At 29.1% G+C, this 24,570-nt stretch overlaps 1 protein-coding gene and 1 non-coding gene across 5 annotated transcripts in view; both read left to right on the top strand.

Moving 5' to 3' along the window:
• LOC141538487 (atrial natriuretic peptide receptor 1) overlaps positions 1-24,226 on the top strand; it is an 89,643-nt gene extending 65,417 nt beyond the window's left edge. For all 4 annotated transcript variants that reach the window (XM_074259987.1, XM_074259988.1, XM_074259990.1 and 1 more), the window contains 8 exons: positions 1,447-1,523; positions 3,081-3,172; positions 12,896-13,045; positions 14,802-14,994; positions 20,710-20,884; positions 21,715-21,813; positions 23,506-23,597; positions 23,820-24,226. In XM_074259987.1, coding sequence (XP_074116088.1) covers positions 1,447-1,523; positions 3,081-3,172; positions 12,896-13,045; positions 14,802-14,994; positions 20,710-20,884; positions 21,715-21,813; positions 23,506-23,597; positions 23,820-24,149 — 1,208 coding nt within the window. In that variant the 3' untranslated portion in view covers positions 24,150-24,226. The remainder of the gene's footprint in view (positions 1-1,446; positions 1,524-3,080; positions 3,173-12,895; positions 13,046-14,801; positions 14,995-20,709; positions 20,885-21,714; positions 21,814-23,505; positions 23,598-23,819) is intronic.
• On the top strand, positions 15,899-16,040 carry LOC141524640 (U4 spliceosomal RNA). Its single transcript, XR_012478741.1, has one exon. It is a non-coding gene; the product is annotated as a U4 spliceosomal RNA (small nuclear RNA).
• Positions 24,227-24,570: the final 344 nt, after the last annotated feature.

Genomic DNA, 24,570 nt, shown 5'->3' with positions numbered 1-24,570 from the left:
TATCGAAGAGTGGTCTGATTATTTCAATTACCTTGAGGAAGTTTATAAATATAAAGATCACTTTAAAAAATCGTTCTTAAATTTCTCTTCGTCGAATTGCAAGTAATAATATTTTATAAGGGGGAAATGAATTATTGATAAAAATGTTTTAGTCATTAGTATCATGATAGTGAAGAAAAAAACATGAGATTCATCTAATGCAGTTATAAGAAAATTTGAATAATTGTATTGACGATTGAGATGTAGACATCAAGACACATACGAGAGGTGTAAGTGGTTCGAGGATATAAATCGGATTCTTTAACGTCGGTTGGATCTATGAAATGCTTGCTAGGTGTTCGTAATTGACGTTAAGCAATGTGAGGTGGTAGTTCTCGTAGCATTTTCCCACAATACCTCCGCTAGGAATCGATATCACGTTTCTATCCCTCTGGTTTCGTGTTTTACTCATATATATTACATACGTCCTGACGGTCACATGGACACCAATAATAACCAACAAGTTTTATGTAACCCAACTCACTCATAGACACGCACAAATACATACATCTAGTAGCAACATGGCTTTTTTGATGGATTCATAAAGTGGAAGACACAATTTTTTAGGTTGCTTGTTATTTATTATGATTGATTGTAATTTTTATGAATTAATATTAATATTTTGTTGTTATAAATCATGAGTCATGAAAAACTTAGTTTTTATTTGATATATTCATGTATTAAAATTTAGACATGAAATATGATTAATTATTGAGAGTTCGAAATTAAAATTGGTAAAATTAAGCTCTTGAATTTTAAGATATGTTTGAACTCATTTATTTTCATTCACAAGAATGGAAATTTTCTTTAAAAATTATCGCGAAAATCACAGTAATCGTAAAGTATACCGCAGTTTCTGACCTATTTAAAATTTTTTTAATAGTTATTTATAAATACAATGCACGGGAAAAATAAAACAGCTATGATTACTGTATGAGACACGACTGACAATCATCTCGCTATCATTCTATATAAAATTTCAAGTGAATTAGCCTTAAAAAATAAATTAAATCAAATAAATTTATTAAATATAAGATCCATAAAATTTAAAATCAAAATATTACATTGATGTCAATATGTCAAATAATAATTCTATTCCTTGTATGCGGTAGCTGATTTAAATTTTTTATTTTACGGTTGAGCCCAGTAAATTTTACTGACATTACCCCCCAAAAGTATTGCTGTTACTAATTAATAATAAAGCAGCGCCCTAGCTTTCCACGATTACAGTACAGTTCGGTAATTTTTTCATGAATTTAACAATAAATTTTAAACAAAATTTCCTTCCACCCATTCATTTGTCGTTTTCATTTCACAAAAAACCTATTTACAAATGTAATTAATCATCTGAAAATTTAATTAAATGAATTTAGATAATCGTTAACTATTTCCGTTTTGATGTTACAGAAATTGTGGAAGGTGTAAGAAGAGGCGGCGGATCTCCTCTGAGACCATTAATCGATGAAGCCGCTGTCGAGGAAGAAGTGAGTCAATATTAAAAATTGTTTTGCAAAACTTTTTTCTTTATTATTATTATTATTATTATTATTATTTACTTGTAGATTCTAGTATAGTTCTGATGAAAAAACTTTTTATAGCAAAAGGTTTATAAGGCTTCTTAAATATCGCCACACGGGAAATAAAGTTTATGAGAATTGCTTCAGCAGTAGAGTAAAAACTTTTTAATTTAGTAATTCTTCCGTCAAGTCAAAATTACTGTCATAGTAACTTCTCTTACAGTATTAGAAAATTAATAAAGTCGAAAATTTTTTTTCTTATTAAATTATCAATGTATCAAATATAAGATACTAAATATATGTTATTAAAGGTATATGTAATTTTACTGTATATATTAAGTTAATGGTAATATCAATCCCAGCACAAACTGCGCCTTTAATATACTTTAGTATATCTGTAATACGGTTAACCGTCCTTGTGAAGGTGAACACTTTGATGTTTCGGACTGCCTTTACATATATTCTGTACTATCATTATATAGAATTGCAAATAGCAACCAGTCTTTGATAATAATAATAATAAATTTCGAATTAGTAGTCTGTAAAAAATTTTCAATGAAAAATTTTTAATTGCTAATATTGAATTAAATCTGAGAAAGATTTTATCTATGTTAATATTAAAAAAACTTCCCAGAGTAAATTTGTTTTTGTATTGAATAAAAATAAAAAAAATTATTATTCATTTAAAAATTATAAAATAGTATTTAGAAATGTTAAAAAAAAAACTCAAAACTTCGAAATTGAACATTTTTCCAGCGTTTTGTGCATAGCAGGAAGTTTCAAGGATGGCCTACAGGGTCGACCATTTTCCAGAATTTTTACTTTTTACGTTAGGATTTATCAATAAGATTTAGAACCAAAATAATCTTTTTAAAAATTTGGTTCAATGTACCAAAGTTAAATTAAAAAATATATATATAATTTAAAATTGGGATATATTTTATCATTTTTTTTTTGTTAATAATTTGGCATATAAAACTTGTTTCAGCGAATTAAAATTTATTTTAGTTTGGAAATTCTGTATTATTATCCATTTTGAATTTTAATCATTCCTACAGACCCAAATTTTCTAAAAATTAAAACCCTTCACAATAATAACTATTTAAATAAAAAAAATAAAAAAAAAAAACATCATTCGAAAATTTGAAATCTCTGACCGCGAAAAAATCCTGTCGGTTATTTTCCAAGGTTATAATCCCCCGGGAAATAAATTGAGCGATACAAATACTCAGAAAATGCATTCGTTACGTAGTCACTTGGGTAAACGAGGAAAAAAATCCTCATTCATATGTAAGAGAGTAATAATTTTAAATGGCTCCCTCTTGTCTCCCTAGCTTGCATTATAATTCACCCTCCGATCTACAGATAGTGTGATGAAAAAAAAAAAAAAGAAAAGAAAAGTGGCTATCAAAGCGGTATGCATAATTTGCGACAATGACGCAGAATTTTCCTTGAATCCGCAACGCATAAAAAGCGCAAAATTACGGAGAGATGTATAAAAATCATTACTTTTAATTGTTGAAGGTCGCAACATTGATGAAGCGATGCTGGGCACAAGATTCGGCAGATAGACCAGACTTTCCAGCGCTAAAACAAACTATTCGGAAAATCAACAAGTGAGTATCTGTTCAATATGTATTTAGTTCTGTTGGCTCGAGTTATGCTACTTTGTGCAACCGCCTTTGTATGTTATGCATTATATCATTCTCGGCAGTTTGTATCGTGTAATGAAATTTACATATTTTTCTTAGATATTATATATATTTATATAGAAACATAAATTTGGATTTAAACTGTGACGAGGTTGTGATCTAGTAACTCCATACTTTATGCAGTTTGCAATTTTCTATATTGTTTGCACGTTGACAGTTCAGAAACTGTCCTCAACATCATTAAAGTAGTAACGTAATTAACCAACTATTATCAATACCGTGCATAGTTTTCAAATTCCAAATTATTATACTGCGTTACATTTTCGGGCTGTATTTTCCTAGAATAATTGACTGATACTTTAAATTCAAAAATATTCAAGCATAAAAGCATACTTATGGTAATGGATAGATTAGTTATTTTAACAAGGTGAGCCAAACATTTAAATTTAAAATCTCTACACTCATTTTAATTTTTCCTTCAAAATTAGTCTAAAAAAAAAATTTCGTGGCTTAAAAAATTACTGAAATAAACTGTTTAAATTACAGTGCTCCCCCCTTAAAATATTTTAGCTGTGTCGCAATTTTTTCATCAGTTACTGACAAGAGAAAAAAAGATAACCTGCTATATCTTAGCGAGGGAGCACTGTAATTAGTTATTTTATAAAAGAAGATCAATATTTACTTTAATTATTAAATATTTGCCTTTCTTATTATAATGTTAACGAATGAATGGCTTTATATGAATTAAGTTAAAATTAATTAATGTGTATAATAGTCTTCATTCATCCGATACTCAGAAAAGTCTTCTCTTTGCGGTTTGCGGTCTTTTTTTTTCAGCTTTATTCAAACACAAATAAATGGCTCTAAATGATTTTTTTTTTATTATATTTAAATTATTTTCTTTACTTTGCCTTCAGCTTATTAAATAAGTCCAAAAGTAACAAATAAATAATTTTTTGTCGTGCAAGTTAAAATAAAAATACATTTTTTATCAAAAAACTGAATAAATGTTATAAGATAATTTTTTTTTCAATTCGCTGCAATTTTTCAGCACTAGAAACATGTTTTAATATAAAAGCTTTAGTAAATCGCTCTTAAGCAGTAAATACATGGCTTTTGTGTAAAACCATGGGTAAACCACTCTTAAGCACCAAGGACATTTCTTTTGTGTAAAAGCATCTATCAACCAGCAACCGACTGCTCGCTAACATTAAAAGCGACCTATCCGAGCTGAATGAAAAAATTATTTTTTTTTTTTTGGATTTCACCCAATCTTTCAACTGTAACACACCCTTCTTTGAAAAAACAGTATATTCATTTAACCCATATTTATTTGCAAGATTTATTTTTTTGTTGAGTTCACAAAAATCTAACAAAAAACTTATTCTTTGATCAGCTAATTTTTTTATCAGTAGAAAAATCAAAATTTCTAAGATTAAAATACAAGACCTAAAAAAATTAATCCTAAAAATACCTTTCTTTTCAGGGAATCTAAAAAAATTATTGAACGTAATTTTGGATCGAATGGAAAAATCAAATTTTGAATTTTCATAATTTTATTACCAAAAAAAAAATTTCTGTCCATCAGTTCTGAATAAAGCAACAGCTTCATAACTAGTGAATTTTTTGCGTGGACAAAAAAATTAGTAAAGGTCAATTTGAGCATCTCTATGGTGTCTAGAATAATTATTTAACCATTAGTTGCATTTCATGTAAAATTTATAATTTTAAAGTATACACGAGCCCAGGAGCAGTAACTTGCACTTGTTCTAAACATACGACCACGCGTTATAAAGTAGAGTTAAACTTTGGAGACTTGATCTTAAATGAGTACTGAAATAATTAAACAGAATGCTACATAAAGCACTGAGAAAATTTTCGTAAATAGCGCTCTATATTAAAGTACAAGTACTCTGCAGCCTCAGCTTTAATATTTATTTTTTTGAAAATTGTACGAGCTCACGTTCTTTTTACTGCGCTAGAACTCGGCTTACATTGTATTTTCTTTTTCACACTATCTTTTTTTTTGTTTTCTCATCATCGTTGACAATGAGTTGCTTTTCCTTTATACAGTTTTTTTTTTTTATTTCATAAAATATTCCATGCGGACGTGGATATTTTTTTCTTTTTTGAGGCTTGCGCATAAATTAACCTACCGAATGAAGAATTTTTAATGATACTCTCGACACAACTTTCATTAAGTAAAAAGCCTTCAGTTTCATACATTTTTTTTTTTTTTAAACATAGGAATATTTTTATATTTTTGGATTGATAGAAAATCAATAAATTGACATGAAAAAATTCTTTTTGAACCATCGTATATTTTTTCTTTTTTAAAATTTATTTTTCTCGAAATTGACATTTTGAAGAAAAATGTTTACTTGAGCTACGTAATTTTTTTCTGTGTAGAATCCGGAAAAGCTTAATTTTATCGTATCGATTATTGCCTAATGTGAATGAGGCTGTATAGGAAATACGAGAACATGAAAGAAAACACGACGAAAGAAGAAGGTTTTAGTTTTTTTTTCTTAGAAGATGTCGGAAGTAAAATAAAAAAAGTAACTGGATTATTTTTCATCAGCTTGATGATCTTCCACTCATTTTATTTTTTGTCAGTTCCCTTCCTCTTCTCGTCTATAGATATATTTCAACTCCCTATTTCTCTATTTTCACAGATACGATACGGGTGTACCTTGGGTTGATTTCTCCACCTCAACTTCCTTCCTTCTTAATATAAAGTCGGTGGTGTTTTCTTGAGCCGAGCTATCATCCGGGGCTTTTGCCCCCGCACTCGTTGACCCAGCAAGTACACGCGAAAAATCAATAGACCACTTTGAATCTCAACAACTAGGCGCCATTTTACACGACATATTCTTATCAAGAGTGTCTAGTTTTTCATATTTATTTTTATATTTATTTATTTTTTTTTTCTAACGTGTTTACTCTTCACTTCGATCTACTCTTCCATCGAAAATATTGTATTCATTCTCGCGTTAGTAGTTTCCAGCAAAACTTTTCTCTGCTCTCGACCCTGAAACTTTTTGATATTGATCTTATTTTATGGCGCCAAACTAAAGTTTTATAATGCCAACATATATCATTAAATTTTATCAGTGTTATTTATTTAATTGCCAAATTTTGCTTTCAATGACGAATTTACAATTTACAATTATTGGCCGTTCTTAGAGTAAAAAATTAAATTTTCACTTGAAAATATTTTCATTAAAATAAAAAAATTATTTAAGCCCATAGGTGACAACTCGTAAGATTTTTTAAACAAATTAATTATTGTAAAAAAATTTTTTTCAATCTCTTAACTGGGCCTTATTAGCCACAGAGACTTAAATTTATTTTCTGAACAAAACCACAAAATAATCGTATGCCATTTTATTTTAGTTATTTTAGAAATGGTGATGCTCTATCAATTTATACAGAACACATTTTTCGACTTAGTAGTCAAAAAAGTTTTAAATACCCGTCGTTTTGAAATTCAAATGAGATAATATGAATATCATAAATACACTGCTCAATTTTACCCTCAAGATTGTATCTGACATTAAAAATATTTATAGCGTATAATACATAATAAAAAGATTAAAAACATCTACAAATCAAGAGATCCGCGTCAGATTGTAATAGTTACATTTAAAATTTTCGGAAAAGTTCAATAAAAAATCAAGTGTCGAGAAAACTTCAGAGATTATTTTTTTTTTTCACCCTGATTTATTTTACATATATGAATACAGATATAAAAAGTTATACAACTGTATCGAAACTTGGCATGATAATAACAATAGAGTAATCATAATATAACTTTTGACTTTCGACGAAATGAAACTCATGAAAGTAGTTGAAAAATATTTCCCTTTAGTCAGAGTTGAGCGAGTCAATTCATTTGAATCTAAAATAATACACATATGTATGATGAAAATTTAGAAATTACACTGAAAAAAAATAATAAATTATGCCGAGATAGATATAAAAATATTAAATTATGCAATTAATTAAAATATACAAGAATTGACAAAAATGAAATGATTGTCGTTAAGTGCAAATGAATATTTTATTCATCTCTTTTTGCGTTGATTTAACAACCCCTAGCAGAAATATTTTAAATGTAAATTTAATTCTGCATTTAACGTGTAAATATTCGGTCTCACATTTATTTTTTTAACCATTATTTCGCCAGACTATCTGCGCTTTCATGGGAGCATGTAATACTTGGGAAATTTCTCATTAAAACGAGCTCGAGCTGAGTGGTTCAAATTAAAATTAGTCCGATTATTCTTCTTTTATTTTTAGTTGATTATTTTTCTAGGAAAAAAATTCTAGAGAACAAGCAGGATTAATTGTTTCGAAAATAGATTAATTTTATTTGTGATAATTATTAAAAGTGCCCGGTGGAAAAAAAATCTTAATTCAGATGTTTCACTTAATTTCCTTTGAAGTTGTCAATTTGCTGTCAACTTTCCCTCGGATCTTGACTTTGACTTAAAAATTATCTAGTTGCCTTAAATTTGACTTAAGGACTTTTGCTGATTAATTCAAATTGACCGAAAGAAATTCCTCAGATCATTGACATACCGCCGTATCATATCATAAATCATAAAAAAGTGTATAAAAATTTATTAACTTGAAAGAAAAGTATCAAAAGATGAAAACATATGACTTGGGTCGCATAACTTCACCGTAATTTTTCTGACCTAAAAAAAAAATAACTGGCATATAAATATTTATTTTTCAGAATACGATTTCCCAAAGGATGACATGAAACTATTTTCTCATAATTTTCTGTCTAGACCCTCGCTAATATAACAAAAAAATAAATTAAATTATCGTGATTAATTGTCGCTATAAATAGTTGAGTCGTCAAACTTTTTCTTGAGCATAAGCTTGACCTAATTGAATTTTTCATTAATGTCAGCCTCGGAAAAGAAAATATAAAAAACTATTGATTTAGATAAACTTACAAGAGAGCAGTCAACAAATAGGCTTCACTTTCTGTCTCGGTTCTTATAACATAATCCCCAATATAACCTTTGCACCTAGACCTAGACCTCAAGAGTCCATTTTTCATGATTACGTCCAACCTCGAATTACTATTGGTGTTTCGTAGTTCGCATCGTTCGTGGTCCTTTTAGTGAAACATTTAGCTTTCTGCCTCCATTCGGCTTTGGATATATTATAGCACGGGCAATTTGAGCACAATACGGCCGGACTAATTCGACCATGCGACAAATTATCTAATTTTCTCGGAGAATAATTTAAGAGCCACACATATGAATCAGAATAATTAAAATTAGAGAGCTCTTAATTAACTATAAACCAATGGAACATAGGGGCGGCTATTGATTGTTTAATAGAGATTTGTAATATAACTGACGGGGTTAGTAAATTAAATAATTGCCTGCTGATTAGTATCCTAGGTTTGTGTGTTTGGGGAAGATAATTATACAGCTGGTAAATTAATTATTGATGAAGGGTCAGCGGGTATGGTTGCTTAATTGAGTCAAAGGCTTTACTTTGCTATTATTTGGTTGCAAATGATTTATATTACCAATATGGGTACAGTCGAGTTTCGTTATGTCCTATTAGTGTTTCTCTTATATTAACGCAGATCTGGTTAAAAAAAAAAAAAAAAAAAAAATAGAGCTCATTACGAGACTTGACTGTATATTATCCTAGTTGCCAATTGTCCGCTTCGCTGGACTTCAATTGAAATTTGTTTGTTTTACAGTAAACCTTTTTTTAACATTACCAGCATTTACCCTTAATTAAGTTATTAAGAATTAGTTTAGTAATTTATTCACGTAGGCTTTTCAAAAATCTATCTCTTTATTTATCGAGATCGATCGGAGTGGATTAAATCCCTGAGAGATGAAGTCAATGGCTCTTGTATGAATTTTTGGGCATTGACAGGTTTGTCATTAAGTATACGCAGCCGCTGTACTGGACCAAAAGTGTTGTAGGCGCTCAGTAGACAATATACGCCATATAGGCATCGTATTATTGATGATAAATCGATATATCGAATTTTTGAGTGAGTAATGTCGTTCACAGGCTGTTAATTCTGCGTATGCGTATCTATTTACGTCCACATGTATGTTATTGATATTGAATAGAGTGCTTGCACAATGCCGACGAGTAGAAGAGATGCACTACTGGACTCTGAGGTGCCTATCAGACAGATTCAAATTCTGTTTAACATTCACGGTGTATTTAATCTAGTGATTTATTTAATAGTCCGGATTTATTGAATCTATTGACGTTAGTTTATTTTTAAGCGGTTTTTTCGGTGTGTAAAACCAGAAATTTTGTAGCGTGGGAGGAAAAGTTGTCAATTTAAGACTTAGTTAATCCAGCGTGTTTAATTAATTTTATCAGAGACTTTTCATCAAATTTTGGGATCAAATGATCCAAAGTTAACGCAAATATCCACGTAATTTTCGAAAGTTTCTAATCAGCAATCAAAGTTAAACAGCTTAGTCATTTAGTGTGACATACAGATCACGAACTAACTTACCCATCGTGATTTCCCAACAAACACAACCCCGTTTGATATTCGCTCTATTGTAGTAATTGCTACTAGAGAATGCTGGTTGATATAAAGTGTATGCTTTTGGAAGTGATACGAGTCCTAGATGCTCTAGATTCTCCAGTTAATATCAATTGAGAATCCCGTACATGTATATGAGTACTGCAAAGGATTCCCATCACTTGAGAAGCCTTTATGTCAACCTATCTAATATTGCCTGGTAATTGAACCAATCCCACTATTTCCTGTTGCCACCCATGCATTATTGTCAATAAATAAATATTTATGTAAGTGCCAAGAACTATTTCCACTTCAGGAAATTTTCGTGAGTTATACCATGACTCTTAGTCATAAATCGCATTGTTCAAGCACCTGTAATTAATAAACTTTTGCTAAGTGCTTGCTTTCCCTCAATCTACCTTCATCAACTTGCACATAATTTCGCAGCTCTCTAATTGATTATTTTCCAAGAAATAATTACCGCGAATATCGAGAGGATGCTGAAGTTTTGAAAATTTAGTTTTCTTCTGTTTATAATCATAAATAACTAACGATCGTTATCGTCCGGAAAACTTGTACAACTCAGTGTAATATAGATACGGCTCACTAAAAGCAGGATAAAATTAAATGAGAATATATGGTCATGATAACTAAATTTAAAACCCATCGACATATATAATCGTTGAAACCAACAACTTTGTCGGTAAAGTAGATATTTATGATCCACTTCTGGCATTTATTGCGAAAACTCGGGCAGACTGCAAGAGAGTAATAGCGTAATAAACTAAGAGACAATACTCAGGTTCCTTCTACTGTACCTTACGTGCTATTAAATTTCATGATTCAGTTCGGCTCATGTAGAAAACAAAAGTTATAATGAAACATTGTTTTCTGAAATGTTTTTATCTTACTTATAAAAAATACACCGTAAAAAATTGCACAGTGGATGATTTTCAATTGATTGAATCCCTTAGGACTGAAATTCACTTCGAGAAGAATTTTATTTGTATTATTAATGAAAGTATCGGAAAGAAAACTCTTTTTTTTTTTTCTCTTTTATTGAATAAAACTAAAAAATAGCTCGTTTAAAAATTACTAAGTTCGTATTTCGAGATTTTAAAAATTCATATAACAATTTTCCTTAGTTTGATGTAAGAAATAAATTTTTATATTTTAAAAAATTGCATCAATATTTTTTTTTCAATTTGTACAAGTATTATTAGTTTGTTAACTCTCACTATAATAATTTATTTACTAAAAAAATTAAACGTACTAATGTTGATAATTTTTTTTTTCGCTTTTTACGTTAGGATTTACTCACAAAACTTTAAATCAAAAAAATCTTTTTGAAAATTTAGTTCAATATTCTAAAGTCAAACTTTTTGGAAAAATATAATTAATATTTAATTTAAAAAAAAAAATTTCCATTTTTTTCACTTGACTTCAGAAGATTTTTATGAATTTAATTAATAAGGAATTAAATTCTAGCCTAAAATGCATCCCGATGACTATAATAGCTTAAGAAAGAAAGAAATGACTATTAGTTAGTGCTTTCGTCCGGCAAGCAATCTCCTAATGTTGTTAAACCCTTTTCCAGATGTGATTAACCTCATTTCTGTCACATGATTGCCTAGGGGATTACGACAAAATTGCATTACTTTATAAACAACTTTTTATCATCCGGCTTATTGTTTTTTCATAATTTTATTCGTACGTCAGTTGATTGAAGTAAGCTTTTATTTAATTTTTAAATTTTTTTCTCGCCATGGCCACAAGCAAAATAGTTTATGAACATTGTTACAATCCTGCTGTGACCCAAATCTTGACAAATAATAATAAATTTTTTAAAAATAAAGTTTTACTAATTCAAATATAATGAACAATGACTTATATTAGAACCAACCAAGTTGTGAGCCCAGCTCACAAGTTGTAAATATAATTTAAGACAGTTTTAATTTTACTGTGTTGTTTCATACGGCAAAAAAAAAAAATATAAAAATATACAGCAAATGTATGCTTCAGACCAGCAGTGCAGAAATATCTTGAACACAAAACCGCATACGTATTATAATACAATCTGCTGTTACCTAAGTATTATACAATATCAAATAGAACAGAGATATGCTGAGTATGTACAACAAATATACGCGCGGTTTCAGCTCTTGCTTACTACTAACCAGAAGTTTGTTTTGAGAGAATTCACACAACCATTAGCAAGTATAGAGGTAAACTTTTGCAGGGAACTGCTTAACCTGGATTTTCTTCACGTATGTCGATATTTTAACGTCAATATGCAAGATTGTTACAATTATTGTCATATTTTTATTTACACATTTACTTTCTTTTTATTTTCTTCTACACTTTATTCAAAAAAAAAAAAAAAAAATGTATTCCATGAAGTTTTTTATATTAATAATATAACTAAAATCCTTCGTGGAGTGAATTTCACTCCTGATATATTTAATCAAATGAAAATCATCCACCACAATTTTTTACAGTGTATTTTTATTAGTATGAAAATTTAATAATAATCCTAACTACAATAATAATTCAGTAAATTATTTTATCGTACTATCTCATTAAAAGCCGTGGTAACAAGCTTTGATAAATCAAATTTCCTTTATTAGCAATTAATACGATTTAATGCGCAGCTTACAATTTATAGAGTCATATTTATGTAGATATGTAGACTCAAACGTATATTCCTATGTACTAGCAATTAAATTTCAGGATTATTACATTCCCTACATACATGTATGACCCGAAGGTTATACTTGAAATTTGCCCCAATTATTTCAATTTATTAATCATCACTATTATATCCTCTCTTGAAATTACTACTGCGTTTAAATCTCCCAAGACTCTTTTTGGTTAATAACTTTCATTAGTCATCCAAATAATTAATCATTCACTTTTACATCAAGAAAAAATTTTTATTTAGAAAAATTTTTCAATTAATTATTTGATTAAGTTCCTTGTGTAAGACTCGATGTATATATTTTATATACCACTCATATTTATTTATACAACTACACAAAAAGAAAAATTTCTTGACTGGGAAACAAAAAAAAAAAAAGAAAAAAAATTAATAATGGTTAACTGTACTTTTTATTAAATTTCTCAAAGACCATTTGGATTTTTTGTGATTACAGAGATTATGAGAGCAGTAACATCTTGGATAATTTATTATCACGCATGGAACAGTATGCGAACAACTTGGAGACACTAGTCGCAGAGCGAACTGCTGATTATCTGGAAGAGAAACGTAAATGTGAGGAATTATTGTATCAGCTGTTACCCAAGTAAGTAAATACTGGGACTTTTAGCAAAAGTTATATTAAACGCTCAAGGACTAGACCATCTATTAACTTATAATTTCAAAACTTTCGATCTGTTTAAACTAGATTATAGACTCTTTGCTCTTTATTAAGCACATTGATATATATATATACTTCCTTATCATTTGCTAATTCAAAAACTTTTATAATTAGCTATTACCTAGGTCATATACTTCTAAGAGAAAAAACTTTCAAAAATCAGTAAGAGGTAAATGGCTCAACTCAACAATTTTAATCGACTGTCGATAGTAATAATTTATGTTTTGTGTATGTATATACACATCAATTTATTTATAGGTCAAATATTAATCCATATAGTAAAAAAAAATTAGGAAAATTTTGTGACGTACATATTTTTATTTCAAAAGTAATTTTTATAGTTAAATTTGATGTCATCAGAAAAGTTTTGACGTAAATTTTTTTCTTAACTTCAGAAAAAGTTTTTTGTTCTATAAAAAAAAAAAAGTAAGCAAAATACTGAATAAGATATTAATGATAATTGATAAAGATTATCTTTTCCTTCCACGTGTAGTACAAAAAGCAACTATGCTCGTTAGTCATAATAAATTAAAAGGTGATATGTGCCTTCTTGTGGCACGTGTGACAATCACGTGTCGATATTAACTCAGATATTACTGAATAAAATGAAATGAAAAAAAAAAAAAAAAAAAAAAATTGAAGGATACAAATGATGTTTTATTGTAGCCAATTGAGTCTATTATTATAATCATTTATTTTCAATTTGAAATGAATATTTTTATTTATTTTCCACTGATGTATATTCTTCAGAGAATTAAATTTGAAATTTAAATTTAACGTCTATTGAAACGGTCAATTACGTTGGGGAAGTTGAACGAATATAATATACAGATAATCGATACTTTATTATGTATGCTGAATTCAATGAATAAAATAAGATTAAACAAAAGAAAATAAATGTCATAGTGAAAGGAAACGGATTTTCATCACTTGTTTTTGTTTTTCTTACCAATAAATTTTTTTTATTATTTACTATTCTTTTCAATTAAGATTTATAAAAAGAAAGTTAATTTTTTTTACGAAAAGAAAAGAAAATTAAAACCACTTACAATTAAAAAGGAATTGGAATGTTTTTTTTTTAGCAATTATCTTTTTATTTAACGCCCAACTACGCTAAATGTTTTTTTTTATTGCGTTTATCTTTTAATTTTTTAATGTTGTTGTATTTAAACTTTTAATTTGCAGTTTTCCTCGGGAAACTCGTCGTGTCTCGGTACTCGTGATTAAACGCGTTCGCGGCAATGACGGCAGTGACTTAGTCTCATTTAATCTTTATTTCTCCTGAGTACAAGTAATTTATTGTCGGAAACGTGACTCGGGTTTTTTTTCTCGTCAGTTAGAGATATCTTGAATTATTTTTTAATTTTCCGAGTTCTGATAGGAAAGTTCAATTATTTTTACGGTTTAATTAGAACGATTGTTGACGCTTTTAATTAATACAACGTATTTAGTTATTTTTTCTATTTTTGCTGTAAGATAATTATAATTATTAAAACTAGTTATATAATATTACAATTAATAATTATTAAATTGTTGTATTAAAATGAACTATCTAAATTAATGATTTTTTCAAAACAAAAAAGTTTTTTATCCAATAATTATCAATAAATTTTTTACTCTCTTGCAAAAAATTCATCAAATAAAATTGAGTGATTGTCCTACTCTTCTAATATATTTTCAGATCAGTAGCATCGCAACTGATACTAGGACAAAGCGTGATAGCTGAAACATACGACCAAGTGACAATATACTTCAGTGATATTGTTGGGTTCACAAGTTTGTCCGCTGAAAGTACACCGCTCCAAGTTGTCGACCTCCTCAACGACCTTTACACATGCTTCGACTCCATTATCGAGAACTTCGACGTCTACAAGGTAAAAAAAAAATTTTTTTTTTTTTTAATTACACCTTACAGTCACTTGAACTTGTTATCTATAAAATAATTTGCTAAAAGTCTACAAAAAATCATAAAATATTTTCACATTTTTTATTTTTCACACTCACAATTTTTTTTTTTTTAATTTAAAAATTTATTTTAATGAAAAATATTGGGATTTTATTTTACAAGTTTTATTATTAAAATTTATTTCATGAAAAATGTATAAAGATTTATGAACTTTGATATTTTATTATTATTCACTTTAAATGATCCTTGAATTTTAGCATATTTTGATTTAAAGGAAGCGATAATATTCTATACTTGATAAAAAATTTATTTAGTTTTATTTCGTTAACAATCTGAACATATTAATAATATAAAAAAAAAAAAAAAAAAAAAGAAAAAAAAATAACAAGTTATTTCATAAATTTTTCAATTTCCATGTAAACAAACAATCTATTCCATGAGAAAATATGACGGAATAAATAAAACGACAGAGTATAATTAAATGTCAAAATAAATGATATTTGTCATTTTATTTTTTATTTTTTTTTTTTTTTCAATAAAAAAATTTTATAAAAAAAAAGTCAATGAATTTATAGAAAAATTGTAAAAAAGTTTTTTTATATTCTGCTAGACGTTTCATTTTTCCATTTAAAGTAATTTATTGTATTATTTTTTATATAGTCTTAGTGATAAATATTATTTTACTTCAGTATGAATTGAAGGGTAAACCAAGACGAATTTACAATAGTTAAAATTGTGGCAATGAAAGAAAGAGAGAGAGCGAGAATAGTAGTTACAGGCTCTTTGCCAGGTGGCGTCGCCGAGCGAAAAATGTTCCGTCGAGGACAGTTATGACTGAGGTTTTAAAAGCTATTTCGGTGGATAGAAATGTCAGCTTTGCGCAGTGGCGATATCGTAACCAATGAAGTCCTACTGAGGTGCGATTATTGCTAGTTGAAAACTTTTTACCAATACCCCGCCAAGACGATGTGAAATACCATCGGCTACGGCAATTTTTGAAAGTTTCTACGGAAACTGATTAATCTTGAAAACAAAATATTATATTAGTTCGTCGTTGAGGAAATTTATCAAATTATTGACCAAAAGTCGTTTACAAAATTTAATTTGTAAAAATAAATATGTTTGTTGTAAATTTACGTTCCACATCTTGGAAAGTTTGTTAAAAAATATAATTTTATAGTATCTATTTATAGTAGTCTAATTTAAATTAAATAAAAGTTATTTTTTCATTTTCATTGGAACTCTAATTAATATTTTATGTTTAAAAAAATGAATGAAAACTTGTGAGCAATTTTTTTTGCCGCAATTTAAAGTTAAATTTATAACTTTTAAAATCATTGACTGGGTTAAATATTTATCGAATAATTTCATTATAAATTCGTCTATACATACGATAAAATACAAACTTGATTTGAAACACTCTTAGAACGATAATTTATAAATTTTTTATCGTTAACATTTTTTTTTTTTCTCAATTAAACATTAGATTTTTTTTGCAAAAGTTATTACTTGTGTAAAAATGTTATCGTGACGAAATTGTTTTTCTTGTAAGTGACTTTAATAATAAAAAAAAAATTTTTTTTGGAAAATAGTAAAACAAAAATGATAAGAAAATTTTTGTTTTTTTAAATTAGAAAAAATTTTAACATTTACGTTACAATCCTCTTGATAAAAACAGTGTTTGATTATTCAATGAATCATCACGTCATAGAAATTATCATAAGGTCATAATCATATTTAAAAAAAAATATCAATTAATAATTAAAAAACAGAACCCACACGACATGAATTTGTGTCACTGTATTTGTAAGTATAAAATTACGTCAGGAAGTCGGTTAATGTCACACGGATAGAAGATGTACGCTTCTACATATTGCCTTCCATTAAGTATCTATTTTACGAGCAAGCACACACAAATACATCCACTACATGCCTCATATATATCACATCTTTTGTAGAATTTAATGAAAAGGCAGTCTGTTTATTCACTTACCTCCATTAATACACTGCAAATTAATAGGTATTAAGTTTGTCTTTCTATTCAATACACGTTTAATTTAAAATCGTCTTTGCTATCTGTGTTTTAATTCATAATACGTAATGCTGAAATAGGACGGTTAACGCACATCATAATTACAATATTTAGCTTTGATATTAATAAAATTTTTTTTTTATTATTAGTATTATTCATTAATAATAATAATAATAATAATAACATCAAAACCCGTAAAGTCATCAATATGAATCAGAGCATGCACCCTAACTCATCAGTCGCCAGGATGTACCTCTCCCGGAACATCGGAGGGAGAGGATTGCAGAGCTTGGAGCGGCTTCACGATCGTTTGGTTCTGGGTTTAACATACGAGGTTGCCAATTTCACAGCAGACGAGGACGACTTCCTGATGCAATTTGTTCATAGTCATGAAAATGCGCGGAAGGGATCGTTCTTGTATAAGGCAGCAATCTACGCGGCAAATACCTTAGGTCTCGGAGAAATAAACGCTCTCATTGAACTCCCGAAAAAGGAGTTCAAGAGCGTCGTCAGGATAGCCGAGGAGAAAAAACTCCTCGGTGAACACATGGACAAGTCTATGCACAGCGTGTATTTCAAACACGTCCGTGACCATGGCTTGTCCACCCAGCTGACATTCTCCTTCTTGAAGTCAGCTGGCCTGATGTCCGAGACCGAAGGGTTTATATTTGCTTGCCAAGATGGTGTTATCAACACTCTCGAATACCGTAGCAAGGTGCTCCAGGCGCAGCTTCCGGACACGTCCTGTCGGACGTGTAAACAACATCCAGAGACGCTGATGCACCTTTTGTCGGCATGTCCTGTGCTGGCAAGAGGTGCCTACATGCGAGTACTCTATTATCATCTCAGATATAGCTACGGTATCGATGAGACACCAGTGCTGCCTTATCTGCCAGGAGATATTCCGCAGGTTGTTGAGAATGACAGTTCCAAAATTTATTGGAACATACCATTCGCAACAACCAGGCGGATTGACTACAACAAACCTGATATTGTGCTCTTCGACAAGGCTACTCGTGACATTTATGTCATTGAGTTTTCGGCCCCAGCCGAATACAATATCTCGGCCAAAGAAGAGCACAAACACCAGATATATCAGGATCTCCTGTTTGAAATTGGCAAACTCTACCCAGGTTACCGTGTCAAGCTCGTCGTTTTGGTTGTCGGCGTCCTTGGAGGGATGAAACAGTCTTTTGTGTCTTCACTTGCCGAGATACCGGCTTGCAGTTCAGCAGCCGTGTCTCTAGCAGTGCGGATGCAAAAGGCTGTCATTTTGGGATCCCTGCGTCTACTTAGGCAAATGAATTTGGCCTGCTGCACTCACTAACCGCCTTGTTGTGCGGAGTGGTGCAGCAGTAATGGATGGCGCTCAGGCTGGGCCCTCGGAGAGTCGGACTCCGGGGAAAACCCCCCTGAGCAATTAATAACAAATAATAATAATAATAATAATAGCATAAAAAATGAAGTCGTTGGGAAATATGAATGTGTTATATTTGATATTATATAATTGAGTTGTGAGACAAAAAAATAAATTTAGATTTAATAAAAACGAAAACACTCGCACTTGATGCTGGTAAAGTTTCAAAACAAGACCTTTACAAATTAGGTCAACTGTAACTTGTTATCCCGACTGTTCTGTACTACAGAACCTTCAGTCTCGTCTCGTATTTTCTTATTTTCGTCGCCTTTATTTTTATTTTTGTCATCTTTAAAATTATCATTCGTGTTTCTCCTCAATTCGGATTAGCAAAACTTTTGGTTTTCAAAAACTTGATAATTGACTCATTAAATTTGTTAATTGAGTGGCTATAACAATTGTAATTATATTCAAAGTAATTGAGATTTAAAAGAGTTAAAATTTTTTTTATCAAAAAGTAGAGCGCAGGAATTTTTGAAAAATTTTTCAACTTTGCATTTAATAAAAACAACTCCAGATTTTTTACAGGGTAATTGAAATTAAAAAAATTTTTTTTGTATTTTGTATGTAAAAATTAAAGAAAAAGTTTTTGAAAATATTTTCAATTTTTTACATTAAAAATTTAAGTTCGATGATTTTTGTCAGATTTTTTTTCTGATTCTATAAATAAAAAATATTTCTAAAAATAACAAGAACAAAAATGTCAATACGTCAATAAATATGTAAAAATAGTATTTCAAGATAAAATTTCTTGATTTTTACTTGAACTGACACTTGAGTAGTTCGATAAATTAAATAAAGATGATTTATCACGACATCTCATGGGTGCGCAATAATATTAATGTATATACACATAAATATTTTACATTGTATATATATTTGAATTTAACAGTGAGTCTGAAAAATAACCCGAAAAAAAATCTACTGATTTATAAGTAAAAGTAAAAATAAGTTTAGTACTAAATGAAATGAATTAATGAGAAAGAAAATGTATATGGTGAATAGTAATAAGCGTAAAAATTTGCATAAAAATGTCTTAACTTTAAATGTTTTTTGAATCTCGATAAAGTGAGTTAAAGATGATAGCAAACGGGTGATGACTAACGACGGAGGTAAAAATTCAAAGGAGGACGAGATAAAAAATAATGTCAAAGTAAATAAAAAGATACATGTATTGAATCAAAGAGAATAAAATCTGTGAAAATGGCTGGGTATAGAGATAAAAAGTTGTGAATGAAAGGTAATTGAAGACGGAGAACAATGATTAATATGAAAGTTTTTAAAAGAATGAAATAAAGTTCAGTGGGCCGTGTTTTATCAAACGATCACAATTAAAACTTCTTCACCTATCCAATTGGCTATGTTAATCGCTTAGAATTAATTTTATAGGGCAATGATGAAGTTGCTTAATTGTTTAAACTTTTTACTTTTTTATTGAATTATGTCCTCAACTCGTTTGATGAGTTCTGAATTTTGTTTATCACTAGTTATTTTTTGTTTTTTGTTAATCACTAGTTAATAATTATATCTATTTTCTCTAATATAGTTTATGATTACAAGAATTAAGGAAGCAAGAAAAAATCCAAATTTTTGGGGGTTTTTTAACAGGCTGTATCGTGAAGAAAAATGGACGGACAGCAAATGAAAAATAAGAAAATTGGTACAGATTAAAATAAAAATTTTTTAATATTTTTAAAGGTTGGAATACTTAGTCATGGGCAGGCTCGCTCGGCTAGTTATTATATAAAACATTAATATCTCGACTTTATATTATTTTATTTTATCTTAGAAAAATTTTTTCCGTGAACTTATAATAAGAACTTTGTTACAAAACAATTCAACTTCCCTCTGGCTATTTTCGTACAATACGCTTATCCTCACTGTTCCTTTCAGGGTCCAGGAATCTGTTTTGCCAACTTAACCCCCGTCTATCATTAACAATTGATATTAACTATTAACAAAGTACATAATGGAAGAAGAGCCATTGAGATTAAAATCGATAATCCTTGATGTTAAAAAAAGTATATTAAATTTCAAATAAATGATATTGACACCATGCAACACTTCAGTATATTTCAATTCGTTTTAAATACTTTTCAAGGAGCTTTGACCTAGATCATTATTTAATTGCTGTCATATGTTAAATAATATTTCATATTTTACATTAATTAAACATCAAAGTTGTCGTTGACATTCGAGTGACAAAGATCGATCGGTTTGATTGTCTGTTACAGGTGGAAACGATAGGGGATGCTTACATGGTTGTGTCAGGTCTGCCTGTCAGGAATGGCATGAACCACGCAAGAGAGATCGCTAGAATGAGCCTTGCACTTCGTGACACTGTTATGACGTTCAGTATTCGTCACAGACCTAGTGAGCAGCTCAAACTTCGAATTGGAATGCATTCTGGTAAATTTGAGCTCAAAATTAATTTTTTTAAATAATTAATTTGTCTATAATTATTATCATTTTCTTCAAAAATTATTGTAAAAAATTTTCTTCTATGGAAGTTTTTGATTTTTAACCCTGATTAAAAAAAAGAATTCAAACCGATTGACAATGTTAATTTTCCATAAGATAAAGAATTCAAAAGTATTTAAAGTATTCAGAAGTATTGGAAAGAATTCAAATTTCGTTATTTCCAATACTTTTTAATTCATTTTTTTAATCAGGGAAACTTAAAAATTCTATTTCTTTATTTTGTAACTAAAAATCTGAAAATCCGATGGGAAAAAATTTAAGAAATGTCAATTTTTTATGACCAAAAATAGATAAAGTCGTTGTAGAAGAGATATGAACATTTTTGCACTTCTGTAATTATTAAATTCACCTGTAAAATTTTTTTTTAATTTAATTAACAATTTTAATATCGTATAAGTGAGTTCAAGTTAAATTTTCAAAATTAAGACGCTTTTACAAAATAATTTGATAAAATAATGAAAAAAAAAAAAAAAAACCATTGAAAGGATTATTATCACAGAGCTTCCATTAAAAAGTTAATTACTTTTTTGATTGAACCACTGGCGTGTAAAGTACTCCGTCTCAACTTGCAACAAAAATACGATAAAAACATAAATGTATATTTTTGCAAAAAAAAAAATGAGCCGACGGAAATAAGAGAGCATTAAAGTTTACTTGATCCTGAAAGTTGAGTTAAGCTTATAAGCGCATTACTTTTCAATTATATATTTATTTAGAAAAAATTTTTCAACTAAAAACCAGTGAATTTTTCTCTTTAGGTCCCTGCGTTGCCGGCGTTGTTGGCCTTAAGATGCCCAGGTATTGTCTTTTTGGTGACACTGTTAACACTGCTTCTAGAATGGAAAGTAACGGTGAAGGTAATTAGCATTTACATAAAATCCTTTTTATTTTAATAATAATAATAATAATAAAAAAAAAAAAAAAAAAAAAAAAAAAACGCCATTCGGCCTCAACCAAGATAAAATGTAGATTTCTCAGAAATCAATTACTTTTATTTTTTAGCCATTTTTTAGCCTTACTCTACTACTTAAGTGATACTATGGCCAAATTCCGGCATGAGGACCAATAGAATAGATAAATTTTTACGAAATCTATAAAATCCTCACTTAAAACTTTATTTTTTCTTAAATTGATCGGATCTCTGCTTTATCAACCGCTGAAGAGTTATTTTAGTTTCAAAAAATAGTGAACGGATGGCGCCACAAACAAAATGCTCTGGTTCATTTTAACACGATTTTGAATTATTTTTTGATAAATATTCATGAAGTAGTAATTTAATAAAATATTAAAAATAATATTTAGTTTGAGTAAAAATAACTTTCTGAATTAATTTACCATTTATAATAACTTTTTTTTTTTTTTTTTTTTTAAAAGCACACCCTGAAGACAAAGGTGTGCATAATTTAACGTATTTTCTATTCTGTTCAGTTAACATAAAAATACTACGTTATTTATGTACTTTTCAGAAATAAATTGCATTTAGAATCAATCCTTGTTTCTATTCATCGGATTTTTTATTTTTGAATTTGACTGCTTAATTATACATCTCGGTTTTCCATTAGCAGGCGCAATACGTCACTGTAGGGCTACTAAATGTAAAATAAAGATTTGCGGCCTCAATATATGGGTTAAGTAATCCGGAGTATGTAAGCTACGGTTATACATAGAATCACAACAGTGCATATCCATTTATTGTGTAAACAAAAGTACCAATTTTAGTTATTCCAACAAACTCTTTGTCCATGCGAATAAAATGATAATAGATTGCAGAAATTTGACGTCAGAGGTTTTGCTTTTTATAAAAACAAAAATATTGTTAAAAATTTCATGACTAAATTCCATTTGTTGCTCAGAAAAAAAGTCAAAAGTAATCATTTTCACGGATTATTGAAATTTATAGAAAATTGAATTTTAAAAAATTTGATTTTTACTTAAAAAAATTTCAAAGTTTAAAATTAAATATGATAATAAATTTTTTCATTAAAAATTCAATGAGCCTTATGAGTTGTAGAATTTTGAATTATCCAAACTTTATTAATTTACTGTTTTTCATAATCCACGTCAATACTGAATTTTTGAATTTTAGTACAGATAAAACTAACACTTAAGATAAGAAATTTATCGATTCAAATTATTCATAATTTATCCTTTGTGTAATTAAATTAATGCACTAATGAATAAAGTGAGCTCATTTAAGAAACCCTGAAGTTACAACCTGATCCTTGGTACAGAAAGTATCACCAACTGAGTGCGTATGGGCAACTGGGGGTGATAAGTGATAATAATAGCAGTATAAAGTTCTTCCACAAAGAGTAATGTAACATATAATAAAGGCTTATAACCATCAGGGTATCAAAGTGAAAAGCTTCAAGTTCTTGATGAAAAGGTTTCATAAAATATATATGAATATTATAAAACTATTATAGGCTATATAGTATAAACCTTACAAATATTTAATTATTATTAATGAATAAAATGGGCGATATTAAAGGACTTTGATTTTCCAACATGACCTAATTAATTTTGTGCTTTACCTTCCGCTGTTACAGCTTTGAAAATTCATGTCAGTCCAAAGACCAAAGAAATATTGGACACCTTTGGGACATTTGAAGTCTGCTGTCGAGGTGAAGTTACTCTGAAGGTAGATCGTAATTTTTTCCAACAATTATTTTCATTATTTTGTTTCTACATGAAGAGATTTTTTTTTAATTTAATTTACTGTTAAATCAGATTATGAATTTTAAAACGTACCACGATTACTGTCATTTTCACAGTAAAAGAAAAATTTATTTTCTGTACAACAATTTTGAATTATACAAAAAGCTCCGTAATTTAAACATAACATCTTTGAAAATTGCTTCAGGGTAAGGGTAAAATGACAACTTACTGGCTGGTGGGTGAAAAGCCGATAAATAACAATGTCCAGGAGAGCAATCCGAATCCGAGCAGTGAGCAGAGCCCCCAGCAGCCTAAGTCTGATCAAGTTCTAGGATCTCAAAGTACTTGCTCAAGAAACATGTTAAATATGGCCACGGGGAACGGCGCGCCGGGGAACCATCCACTGCTGTCGCCCTCTCACCAGCGGAACTCTCCGAACCAGTTCTCCGCTACAGGTAGCGAAAATGTTCCTAATCACACCGAAAGCGGCGCTAATGCTCCTTTGTTACTGTCTACCGGATCTTCACGAGCTTAAATTAATAATTACAACAATTATAATAACAAAAAAAATTTAATAATAATAGTAATAATAACAATAATAATAATCCAAAATGAGTAATTAATAAATTTCATCTCATTCTCTAGCTTGAAATCAAAGAAGTAAACTGATCAGTTGATAAATTTAGCAACGAGACTTCTTTAAGTGCTGGAACACTTACTGAACAATAAATTAAAAATCATCATGCATTTATTTATTTATTTTTTTGTCTCTAGTATTATAAGTAAACTACATTACCGGTGAGCCATTCGAGGCAATCTTTTATGATAATGATAACGATAACGATAATGATGATGATTATGATAATGATAATGATGATGTAGAAGCATTAGGATGAATGGAAACAAAAATAGGAGATGGATGAAGGAAGAGGGTTGAAGTTATTTAGTGTAACGCA

The sequence above is a fragment of the Cotesia typhae genome, unplaced genomic scaffold, assembly GCF_013202065.1.
Source record: "Cotesia typhae breed Kobodo isofemale line unplaced genomic scaffold, CoteBio_Ctyphae contig_22, whole genome shotgun sequence".
Classification (NCBI taxonomy): Eukaryota; Metazoa; Arthropoda; class Insecta; order Hymenoptera; family Braconidae; genus Cotesia; species Cotesia typhae.
This window is presented reverse-complemented; position numbering and strand designations above follow the sequence as displayed.